The sequence below is a fragment of the Chrysemys picta genome, chromosome 2 (assembly GCF_011386835.1).
Source record: "Chrysemys picta bellii isolate R12L10 chromosome 2, ASM1138683v2, whole genome shotgun sequence".
NCBI lineage: Eukaryota > Metazoa > Chordata > Testudines > Emydidae > Chrysemys > Chrysemys picta.
The window spans coordinates 202,717,503-202,729,542 of NC_088792.1; the positions used below are offsets into that span (position 1 = coordinate 202,717,503).

At 38.9% G+C, this 12,040-nt stretch overlaps 1 protein-coding gene across 7 annotated transcripts in view; it reads left to right on the forward strand.

Annotated features, from left to right (window-relative positions):
- The window catches only part of PIEZO2 (piezo type mechanosensitive ion channel component 2), a 425,559-nt gene that overhangs the window by 383,292 nt on the left and 30,227 nt on the right, over positions 1-12,040 (forward strand). For all 7 annotated transcript variants that reach the window (XM_065582029.1, XM_065582034.1, XM_065582028.1 and 4 more), the window contains 4 exons: positions 201-376; positions 7,472-7,639; positions 9,803-10,192; positions 11,635-11,893. In XM_065582029.1, the coding sequence (XP_065438101.1) occupies positions 201-376; positions 7,472-7,639; positions 9,803-10,192; positions 11,635-11,893 (993 nt within the window). The remainder of the gene's footprint in view (positions 1-200; positions 377-7,471; positions 7,640-9,802; positions 10,193-11,634; positions 11,894-12,040) is intronic.

Consider the following 12,040-nt stretch of genomic DNA (forward strand, 5'->3'; position numbering starts at 1 on the left):
GTTTTATGAACACATTTTTATTTCAATTACATCTTAGTAAATGAGATCATAATCTGACTCTGACTGAAATGTGCTTGAGGAAATTTGGGCTTTTGCCAGTTTGTTCTTTGCAAAGACTCATTTCATGCAGCCAAATAACTGAAGAAACCAAAATCTCTCACAACACAAATGCCTTACTATAGCTCTTCTCTCTTTCTCAGGGGAATGTTCCAACTCGTGAGAGCATCCATATGTATTACCAGAACCATATGATGAAGCTTTCTAGGGAATCAGGACTGGACACAATTGATGAAAATCCTGGTCAAGATTCTAGTTTACAGGCATCTGAGAGGATGGATAGTTTAGATTCAGCTGCTTCTCATGACAGTATTTCCAGGTATTTTGTTGTAAAAACAAAGCACTTGTTTTTGAATAGATAGAAAAATCATGTGATAGAAATTATGTTAAGAAATTGTTGCATAATGTTGGATTTCACATCTGAAGTTGAAGAACCCTTTGATTTATCAGATTTATCACTCACTGTACAGTAGATAAAAGATGATCGGATTGACATATTCATGTGTTTCCCTCTATGCAAAAGTGCACAAAGGGAGTGAATTAATTCTTATTCTCCCAACTCGCCCACCACCCGCCCCTCCACCAGTCCACAGGACCTGGCTGGAGTGCAAAGTAGGCAGGGAGCATGGAGCAGAGCCCCAAAAGGTAGACAAAGCCAGGAATCTGAAGGGATCCTGGTCACTAAGCTCATGGGTACTGGGCAGCTGCATGGATGGTTCCTGTCTACACTCTGCAGTGGAGCAATTGCCATGCTGTCATTGGCTCAGTGCTCTCAATTATGATCTATGACTCTGCGGAGAGGAGTCACTGAATGCCTCTCATGCTAGTGCTACCTCAAGCACCATTCTCTCTCCATTTGTCTGCAGTTTTGAAGGAGGTTTGGGGACATACTCCTTAGTGCAGTTCCCTCTTACCCTTGACCTCAGTCCTTTTCCTGCACAGCCGAGGGGCTGCATGGATATTTTGCAGGGGCAACACAGTCACCAAGCTCTGGGAGGAACATCTGGCTGAACTAATTTTCCTCTGCATATCAATACCAAATAACAAGCTTCTAGAGGGTTTTTGAACTATTTTACAGAGATTAATATACTGAAGACAGTTTCGTGGTATTTCACTTTGATTGTGAGAATAGGCACTGAATGAAGGAATTCCATCATTTATTACCAATGTTTTGTTCTAGACGATTAAATTCTAGTCTCCTGAACATAGCCTGAGTAAAAGGACTTTGTACTGGGAAACTACATGGGTTTGAGGGAATATAATTTTTCCTCACAAGACAAAGGCAAATGGGAGGCAGTGGCACATAACCCCATGTGCCCCCCCCCCAATGCCTCACCTCTGTTTGGAGGGGGAAATCCCCACCCCCCAAAAAAATTCTGCGGGAGAGGGGGCGTTTTCTGTGGGCACACAGTCATGCAGAATCCCCCCAGAAGTAAAAACCCACCTTCCCTTTCCACACTTCCCTGGAGAGAGATGCTGCAGAGCTCAGTGCCAAAGCCTTAGCACATCCTTGCTGTTTCGCACATGCACAGACTCTCACTCATCCACTTCCCCGTGTTACAAGAACATCCTGTTTTCTCTGTGTCCAATGCGTTTTTGACCTTTGAGATCCTGCAGAAGTTGTTCTACAGTGTCAGAAGCGGGGGGAGACCTCTGATAATCTGATAGTTGCTTTCTGCAGTTTCTTCTTCTCTGAAGCGTGGCAGTAGCCTCTCACACTTGATACTCCCCTGCAAACTCAGTTGCTTGTATGTACAGTAACTCTGCTCAGCTTTTACTAATGACATATGGTCAGAGGTTAACAGGATAAAAATAGTGGAGGGCTTGTCTTCCTTTCATAGTTTATTCACAAGTAAGAGTAACTGAATGTTTGAACACTTATTTGAAATAAAAACGTGTAAGCAATGTGCATAAACAAAATACCCACAAAATTACCCAGCATTTCCACAGGCTGTAAAAAAAAAAAAAAAAAAAACCACCAGGGTCAATGCTGGCACTCATAAGACATTCAATAGTTTACTGCAGTTTAACCGTCAAAATTCTTTATTTCATGGAGTAATAAAGCCAGCACACATTTCCTCATGGCTAACTACCAGGAGAAATAGCACCTGCATGTGTTGTCTGAAAATTCATTGGGGTCAGACAGTATAGGAAAAACATCATTCAGCCAAATTCTGCTCTCACCTGAATGCAAGACCCATTGACTTCACTTCGAGTCTCACATGGATATCTAAGTGGTAGAATTTGGCTCTCAGGATTTGTCTGCTCATTTAAAGAGAGAGTACTTATAGGTACAAAACCATTTTCATTAAATATTTCAGTCACGTTACCCAATATATACTGCACTGGTGTACAGTAGAAATTGAAATCAGCTGTTTAGCAGTGTGTAGTAGCAATATGGCAGTGTTAGCTGGAGTGCTGACAACAATGAAAGCCATATGTTGGGGAGGGTAATTTTGTTTTATAAAAGGAAGTCAGTTGCCAAACATAATTTAAAAAATTATGTAAATCTTGTAAATTCAATATTTGAATTCAGTCTCTGTAGTAAAATTGTATCCACTGTTGAGATCCAAGCAATTCTGGTTGGAATAACCTCTTTTCCTCCCACTTTCCTCCCCGCTAACCCCAGCCCCCCTTTTGAGTGACACCTCACTTGCTCCTTTCAAACCTTTAGACTTTGAGGGTGATGGTGAACCAAAGCTGGGCAAGAAGATAAATCATAATACCTTTTTTAACAGTTGTTGTATGCCCACTAATACAATCTTTGAAAAAACTTTGTTTCCCCAAAATAAGATGTCACAAGGGCACATTAACAAATGAACAACAGAAGTATTGTCACCATTGATTCTCTAATCTCAAACTCTTTTCCTGGAAATAGATATTTACATGTTTGTGTATCAGCAGTGTTTGTGGAGTATGTGCATCTGCTGCATCACTAATGACCTCTAAATGGAGGAAGCAATAACCAGTCACTTAGATCTAATGATAGATCTTCTGTCTGTTTATAAAAGCATCCTTGCCTGTCTCTTTCTGGGATTATGAAGAGGTCTCATGAGCTGTTTTAGCAATGCAAAGTATTGCAGATCACAAGTGAGTGACATTTTGCATTGCCCAAACAACGGTGAGAGAACTTTATCATCTCAAAAACCTCACTCAAAAGCTCATCAGATTTTGCACCAGTTCCTTTGCTAATTTTTTTCCTTTGCTAAATATAGAGCTTGTCCTGTCAACAACAAGATTACTTTTTAAAATATGCCAATGTTTCTTAATTGTAAGGCCAATTCTGTTCCAGTTGAAGTTAATGACAAAACACGAATTGACGTCAACAAGCATCAGTTTGGGCTTTATATTTAACATGCTCTCATACACAGTTCTATTATTTTTGTGAAAACTTCTGTTATACTCATATTATTTCTGTATTAGCCAATAAACTTTCTTTCCTACTGGTACTTTTCACTTCCAGTGAATCTGATTCAAATAATAATTTTTTAACCATTATATACCAATTCATTTCCAAGCCTCAGAATGACTGAGATTAATCCCCGTTTCATCACTTGAAGATTAAGCAATATCTGGATGCTCCAAGGGACAGTTTCCTCTATAATTAAGTTGTTGTTTTGGTCTTTAGTTTGTCCCAATACAAAATTTTCATTCTAGATAGTCAGTGGACCACATGTTTATGGATTTTATTCGGCATATAAGTGATTGGTCTAATAAGGTGCTTAGTAATGGGGGGGAAACTGGATGCTTATTTCAGAATTAAAATAATTAAATCTTAACTCAGTTTATACTCAAGCAAATGTCCATTGAATTCTATTGGAGTCTGCTTGACTATTTTCTGAAAAAGAAAACTAGGCAGTTACACTTTAAAATATCACACACTGAAACATCTGTCTGACTTCTATAAAGGTCCTGTCAGTAAAATTATCATATTAATTTTTTTAAATTTTTAAGGGGAAAATTCTTCTCTCTAATCAAGAGTGGATCTGTCCATTGTGGATCCCTATTGTATATTTGATGCTTTAGGCACTTTTGATGGCACTGGACATCTTAAATGCAAAGTGAGGACATTGTAGGCAGTGGAATTTGGCACAGAAGAGATAAGACAATTTTGCCCTCTTATAACTAGTTGTTTCCTGTGCCCTGCCAGAAAATATTTCAAGCCGGCATCATAATGAACTCATTGCCCTTTATTTCCAGTTAACTTATTAACTAAATACCTTATGAATTTAGGTAAAATGGCTGGGAGCTGATAAAGTCCAATTAGTTGTCTTTTGTGGAATGCGGCCTAAGATTACAAAGAAATAGAGCAGTGGTGGCCAAACTGCAGCTCGCAAGCCACATGTGGCTCTTTTATTATTAAAGTGCGGCTCGCAGAGCCCTCCACACACACACACCCCTATTGTCCACTACCAGAGTTGGGCGACGAGGAACTTGGGACCTCTGCTTTGCAGTGGGGTGGTGGGGTAGGGGCTTCTGCTCAGTGGGGAGCGGGGTCTCAGGGCTTCAACAAGAGCGGGGATGAAACCCTGAGCCCCGGTAGGTGTGCTCCAGCTCTCGAACTTCTGAAGATTGTTGTATGCAGCTCAGAGGGTCAATAGGTTTGGCCACCCCTGAAATAGAGGGTAAAACTCTAGCGCCATTAAAGTCAAATGCAAAGCTCCAACTGACTTCTGCAGAGTCAGGATTTCACCTTTTAGATGCCAAAACAAGAATCAAATCCAGAATGGTATCCAGCACCTAACGAGCTCTTGCAGCTTCCTTTGACTTTAATAGGAACTGTGTGATGCTCAGGAGCTCTCAACAAACCTTTTCTTCATCCTAGAATCTCGCACAATTCTGTTTCCTTCCCCTCTGCAGTTCTGTAGGCAGCTCTGTGTTGTAACACAGCCGGTGCTGGCCACGCCCCATTCTCTAGTTTGCCACCAGGCAATTTATTCCAAAGCTGTGTGAAAACTCCAAGAATGTTTTTAGTAACAATAACTTCAATGCCTATGTACAGTGATTAACTGGCCCACGAATTGTAGGTATTAAAATTTGGCTAATAAGTCATCCAGGGAAGGTAGCATTGTTGGAAATGCAGCTAGCAGAATGGGAAATTTCTTACCCAATCCTATCATTCAGAATAAAAACATCTATGCTAAATATATCCCCATTTGTAATGGATAGCTGATTAAGTTCATTTACAAATACTTTGACTTGGGCTTTTAATGCACATTTCAATTTAAAATACCTATTCTTTGAATGGTTTCAAAGAAGTTAATGCTTTTCAAAGTCTCTAGAGATGCCAATTTGAAAGGTGACCTGGAAGGATATGCCTGGATAAATGTATGTGCTGGTTAGTGACTGAGTCAACACAAACTTTGCCAATTGTACATCGCAATATAGATCATATCCTCCTTACCAGCTTATTGGTGGTGTAGATTGCTACACATTCGGAAGCACACTTACTGTGCTATGAGTATAATCTTGTGCCGCTTTCCAAACCTTGGAGGATTCTGATCAGCTGCTCAGTAGACGTAGATTTTCCTTCTGATCACTGAGCTGTTCTTTCCTTAAACATGTGTGTAATCAAAATCATTGCAACGACTAACTCAGGGCCTAATCTTGCACCTAATTAAATCAGTAGTTGTTTTGCCATTGACTTCAACAGGAGCCGGATCAAGGCCTCCAGGTGGGGAGCAGTTGAGGGAAACTGGAATACATTTTTTCAATGAAAATTTACCAGTGGAGGCACTCCTTATGGTATAAGAGTCAGCTTTTGTTCCTGGCACAAGAGCTTGAGTTACTTAGTTTCCCTTCTTTGTATCTCCCCACTGTTCTTTTCAAGACAACATGTCTACATACACACATATATATGTTTAGAGAGGAACTTGTAACTTTACAAGGTAATAACTACATTGTGGGTTAACTAAACACCAAAGTGAAAAAAGGCAACGGGCCATATTTTCAAAAGTGCTTGATTTCAATGGTTGTTAGATGCCTAATTTGCTTTAAATGCTTTTGAAAATCCCACAAGGTGCTTATTGCCTAAATACCTTTACAAATCTGCCTCTAGGTGCTTACAGAAAAGAAACCCAGCTCCCAACAAAGATGGTGAGATGGAGTTTGGATTTAAAAAGGACACTAAAATATCATTAAAAAGTACACAGTCTGCTGACAGCTCCCTGTAATTCAATACCAAAAAAATCTCATTTAAAGAATTAGAGGTAGAGTGCCCTATAGATCCATGTATAGTGTGGACCTTCCAGGTGCTCAATCCTACACCCACTGAAGTCAATGGGAAAAGTCCCACTGACTTCAGTGGTGCAGGATCAGATCGTAAGTGTGGATCACCCCTCATTGTTTATGTGCTTTTTTTTCTCCCGTATGAATCTTAGAGACCCAGAGAGGAGACTGCCTGGATTAAAACTCCAGATAGTTCCCTCAACTCAGTTCATGCACATCTGCATACTTCATTCACAATTACAGCAAAATACATTGCGGTTACCTACCATATGTCATTAATGTATTTGCTTCCTTCCCGTTGCTAATGTTTGTATTTACATTAGTGTTGTCTTTTTCATAACTCATCCACTTCTCATTTTATCCAATAGCATCCTGAATGTATAGTATATGCCTCTGTTGTCCCATTGTAGTGACAAGTGAAAGGAGATAAGGGTTTAACTGAAAATGTCCTTTCTTTGATATTGTGTGCTTTACAAATTTTGAAATAATGGGAGAAATATTTTTTTAAATGACTCAAAATAAATAAAATTTTCTTAAAATGATTATCAATGTCAATATTATACAATATCATATTAGATACAAATATAATATTAGATACAAAATCAAAAGCAATGGTAATTGTACTTGGCATTCATCAAGTAAGTACTGATTTGGCTCTTTTGTGCTGAAAGAGGACTGAAAGCTGGTTTTTCTATTAGTAGAACATGAGGGTTTTTTTAATTTTGAAAGCTCTTTTAGGAAATTGGCCTGCACCCATATAAAAGAATTCCACAGAATCTATTTTTAATAAAATAGATATTGTACAGAGGAAATCAGCTTCCAAAATGTTTTAATTGAATTTTTGGAATTTTTATTCAAAGTAAACAAAAGTAAAAACTCACTTGTACAAAGTTATTGTCTCTAGGCAGTATGGGAACTTTGAGACTATATTGATTCCCATATCTATATGCATAGTGATTACATTTTATGATTAGTAGTTATGGCTTCTGTATTTTTATAGTCACAAACCGGCTGTACATAAGAATTTGGTTTTGGTGGTGACTCTAATCAGGTCCTTATCTTCTCTCTGAACCTTTTGTCTTTGTGTCTGTGTTTTCTGCATGGCGAGCACATTCATTTACTGAATTATATATAAAGTAATGTCATTGGTATTTAACATTGTGTTTATAACTGTTTGCGCTGCTAGCTGCTACACTGAAGCAACCATGCTGTTCTCAAGGCAGTCAACCCTTGATGATTTAGATGGACCAGACACTGTTCCTAAAACAAGTGAGCGCGCTCGACCTAGGCTTCGTAAAATGTACAGCATGGATATGTCCTCCTCATCAGCTGACAGTGGCAGTATAGTGTCAAGGTGCTTAACTCATGCATGCTTTGTTCACTCGTTTACCCTGGCCATTTTACATGTGGCATTGTATACGTGTGCAGTTGTGTGTGTTTAAAACAATTTGCATGCTTATTGGAAGCTTTATTCCCTTGTATATTGTGACAAGACTTTGAGGTACAAAAAAGTATCAATCATAAACCAGTTACTTATTTGTTGTTTTGCTTTTTAAAAAAAAAAAAAAAAAAATCCACTATTCTTTTATTCATTATAACTTGATCCGTAACTTTGACCTTTGACAATTGGCTCCTGCATCCTCAATAAAAAAGGGACTGATTTTCAAAGGTGCTGAACCCCCAGCAGCTCCGATTGACTTCAGTGGAACTTATGGGAGCTCAGCTCTTCAAATAATCAAGTACCTAAATATGGATTTAGGAATCTAATTTTAGGCACTTATCTATGAAAATTTTGGCCAGGCTCCTTTAATTTTTAGTTACTCTCTTCATAGGAAAGAATTGTTAAATGTATTTTGAATTCTCTTCCACTGATTTACAGACTCTGAAGTTTTGGAATTAAGACAGGGAAATTATTAAGAAAAGATAGCAAGCAATATAAATTCTAAAAGAAACAACATGTTAGAGAAGTGTTTCAGAGCTGTTCGCTCAGTTTTGCAACTCAAGACTAAAATTGTCTACATTTTATATGGCTTCAGGATATAAAAACAATGTTTCAAATATCACTTCAAAAATAAAATTGTATGGCATATTAAATCATTCTACTTCCATATTGCACACTGTTTTAGCAACTTCTGGGTGTTGATTTATTTTGAAATTCAGCATTTTACATTCTCACTCATTAATCATCTTTAAAGGGATGATTACTATTAAGAATCATCAAAATGTAAATTCAAGCAACAGCTACCATCAGTTTACTTCTGAAAACTCTCACTAGAAGTTAAAAGGTGACATAACATAGCTACAGTAAGTATGAAAGTGGTTTCAAAGGAAAAGGGTATAGAAAGCTATTTTGAATTTTGGCAGGAGGTAGTATTGTCCACTGGCTTTTACAATAGCAAGTTTATTTTATATATATATTGGGTAAAATCCTAGTGAAGTCAAAGGAATCTCTACTATTACCAGCCAGTATTTCAACCTCTGTCTCTTTGGCGAGCTGTAAAACCCATGTTGTTCTTTTTATTATCTGATTGTTGGAGCTGGGGTGGGGGCTAACAGACATATGGGAAACGAAGAAAGAGAAGAAACTAGGAATAAGGGAAGAGTGGAGCATAACCAAAAGAAGACAGAAAGCAAAGCAAGGACAGGAAAGTAGCTGAAGGAGGATAGCCAGATTCTCAGTTAAGTCAATGAGCTGCACCAATTTACACCAGCTGAGAAGCAAACACGAAGTGGTGTCAGGGAAGATGAAAAACACATAAAGCAGAGTAGAGCTTTGTCAAGCAAGGTGGAGAAGCAGAGAGATAGGTGAGCAGATAAGATTGAGTAAGAACAATGTGAAAAGAGGGGAAGTACACACAGAAGAGGAAAGAAGCAGGTAAGACAAAGAAGTGAAGAAGAAAAATGTAGAGTGATCTGAAGGTAAGATACCATAATACCCTGCTACTCAAACAGTTATTTACTCTGGATGGCACTACTCCATGTTTGCAATTGGCCTATCCTTTCATATAGATATAGCATGAAACATGAGGGAATAGATTCTGTGTGTCCAACTGAATTTTGCCTGCAAGCTGCAGTTTTGAAATGATAAAGCTATGATTGTTAGAAATGTTACATTTACAATGAAGTATATGCATTCCTATATTATACTGTAGCATCATGCAGCTCACTTGAAACAAATGTAGAAATATGCTCTAGTTGTGTTTAGAATTTGTTTGTTCTAAGAAAATTGTGTGCAAATTCCCTCTTTGTCAGCATTAATTTGTCTTGTCTTGGTTTGGAACTGTATTGAATCACTGCAAGCTCAACAAGCAATCACTCCGTGTGCAAATGGATCAGTGTTTTTTGTGTGTAAGGAAAAGGTGACCGCAGTACATCTTCTGCCAACGGCAGTGCATTTTCAAAGTTTGGGAGCAGAGTGAGGGCTCGCCAATATTTCAACCTCAAAACAAAGTTAACAAAGTTTTCTGAGTAATTGTGGTAAGAGAGAAATCCTTTTTCTTCCTCCTGTTCCTGACAGTGAACCTACCCAGGTCACCATGCTGTATTCTCGTCAGGGCACAACAGAAACCATTGAAGAAGTAGAAGGGGAGCATGAAGAAGAAGGGGAAGGTTCTACATCAAGACGAGAGGATGAGGTGGATGATTATGGCTTGGATTCAGAAGGAGCTGCGTACACTCCTGATACTGACGTGCCATCATACTCTGCTGTGGATGGCAATGCCGAAGTCCCACCTTCATACAGCAAAGCTGTCAGCTTTGAACATCTTTCCTTCAGTTCCCAAGATGACTGTGCTGGCAAGAACCTCATGATGGTGAGCCCAGACGACAGTCAAATTGACAAGCTAAATGATACTATCCTCCCTCCATTGACACACGACCTGACTGCCAGTGAGCTGCTTCTAAACAAGTAAGAAACTTTAGAGAAGAAAAAACTTAGTCTTTGAAGTTTTCCTAAATACTTTAATTCCTGTTTTAGGAGGTGTTTTCTGTCTAACTACTGCTGTTATTAGTGAGGATTTTTCTCTCAAAAATTGGTTTTAATTGTTGGGGTGGGGCTTTCTCTCTCTAATTGTTTTAATTTTATTTGGGAAAGGTCCTTCCTTCTAAAATTACCTGGAAAAAAATCTCTGCTTCTCCCCCAACACACACTTAGTTAATAGCCCCCGTTGCCATTGGATTTCTGCAGTTGAAATCCAATGACAATGCTGCACTCCTTCATGGACTGCAGCATACTCCCCTCCCCACCATGCAGCCAACAAGTTATGCTGGCCAGTGCTTGGGAGTTGGAGCCAATAGCTCTTCTTTCTCATCTTCCTTTGTGACATCATTCTTCCCAAGGACGGTAAGGAGGGAGACACTGCAGACACTGAAATTCTGCCCAGCCCTTACGCAGGCCACATAAGATGTGAAAAGTCTCCTTATGCCTTCCTTTACCACAGTGCAATTGCATTAGGGCCAGGCAGAATCTCCAATCCCAGAAATGATCCCATCAGCTCAGTTAGAACTGGACCAAAAGGCACTACACTGCCTGAGCAAATCAAGTGCTTTTTCTTCTATGCTTCCATGTCCCTTTCTTTTTCCAGTATTCAACCAAATCTTTCCATAGGCTGGAACATTTAAAGTGTTGACAAGACAAAAAAAAAAAGCTCTTCTTTTATGCTGTGATTGTGCAGTGCCTAGTACAGTGAGGTCCTGGCCCATGACTAGAGCTCCTAGGCGCCACTGTTGTACAAACAATAATAAATAAATGACACTCAGGAAAAGCAGAGAGATTTAAATCTATGTGAGTTCATGTCATAATTTTACACTTGTCATAATTTTATTATGTTTTTAACATCAACTTGTTTTTTTTTAACAACAGTCGGGTTTACCCAAACAGTCAAAGGAGACAAGGCACATCTGGTGGCCAAAATAAAAGTGGCATTCATTCTGATCTCACTTACAGTTACACTGGTGTGAAATTAGTGTACTGACTTTTAGTGGAGTTATTCCTGATTCCTGGTATAAGTAGATCAGAAGTGGATCCAATGGCTCACTACCAGAACATGATTTGCAGATGAGGTGCAATGATTAGGTGTTTATGGGAAAGCTGATTGTTTTCATGTATTAAATACCAAACTAGCACTTCCAAATGGTTTATTGTAACTTGTTGTTGGAGCTTTAATGTTACATGAATTTGTTTAGCATCAGGCCATATTACATATATTTGTTTAGAATACCAAATTCTGTTCATGTTTACAGATTTTCCAACAGAATCTGCAACCATTATAAAGGAGAAAACAGTAATAATAAAAATCAGCTCTCGTGAATTTCATATTGATGTCATTCATGGAACTCTTCTTCTCACAGGATGTTTCGTGATGAAGAACTGGAGGAATCCGAGAAATTCTACAGTGGTCAGCCTCGACTATTGCTTCTCGTTTATGCTCTGTATAATACACTGGTGGCCCGGTCAGAAATGGTGTGTTATTTTGTGATTATCCTTAATCACATGATCTCTGCCTCCATGATTACCCTTGTGCTTCCCATCCTTATATTCCTTTGGGCCATGCTGTCTGTCCCCAGGCCTAGCAAACGCTTCTGGATGACAGCCATTGTCTACACTGAGGTATGCCATTACTGCTACATCCTTAGTTGTCAAACACATTGGGAACAGATAACATGCTTTTTTGCAAAGAAAACTGAATAATAAGCCTCCCAGGGCAGGAATTGTCTCTTTTCTCTGCTTGTACATCTCTCCTTTGGGCATTATAAT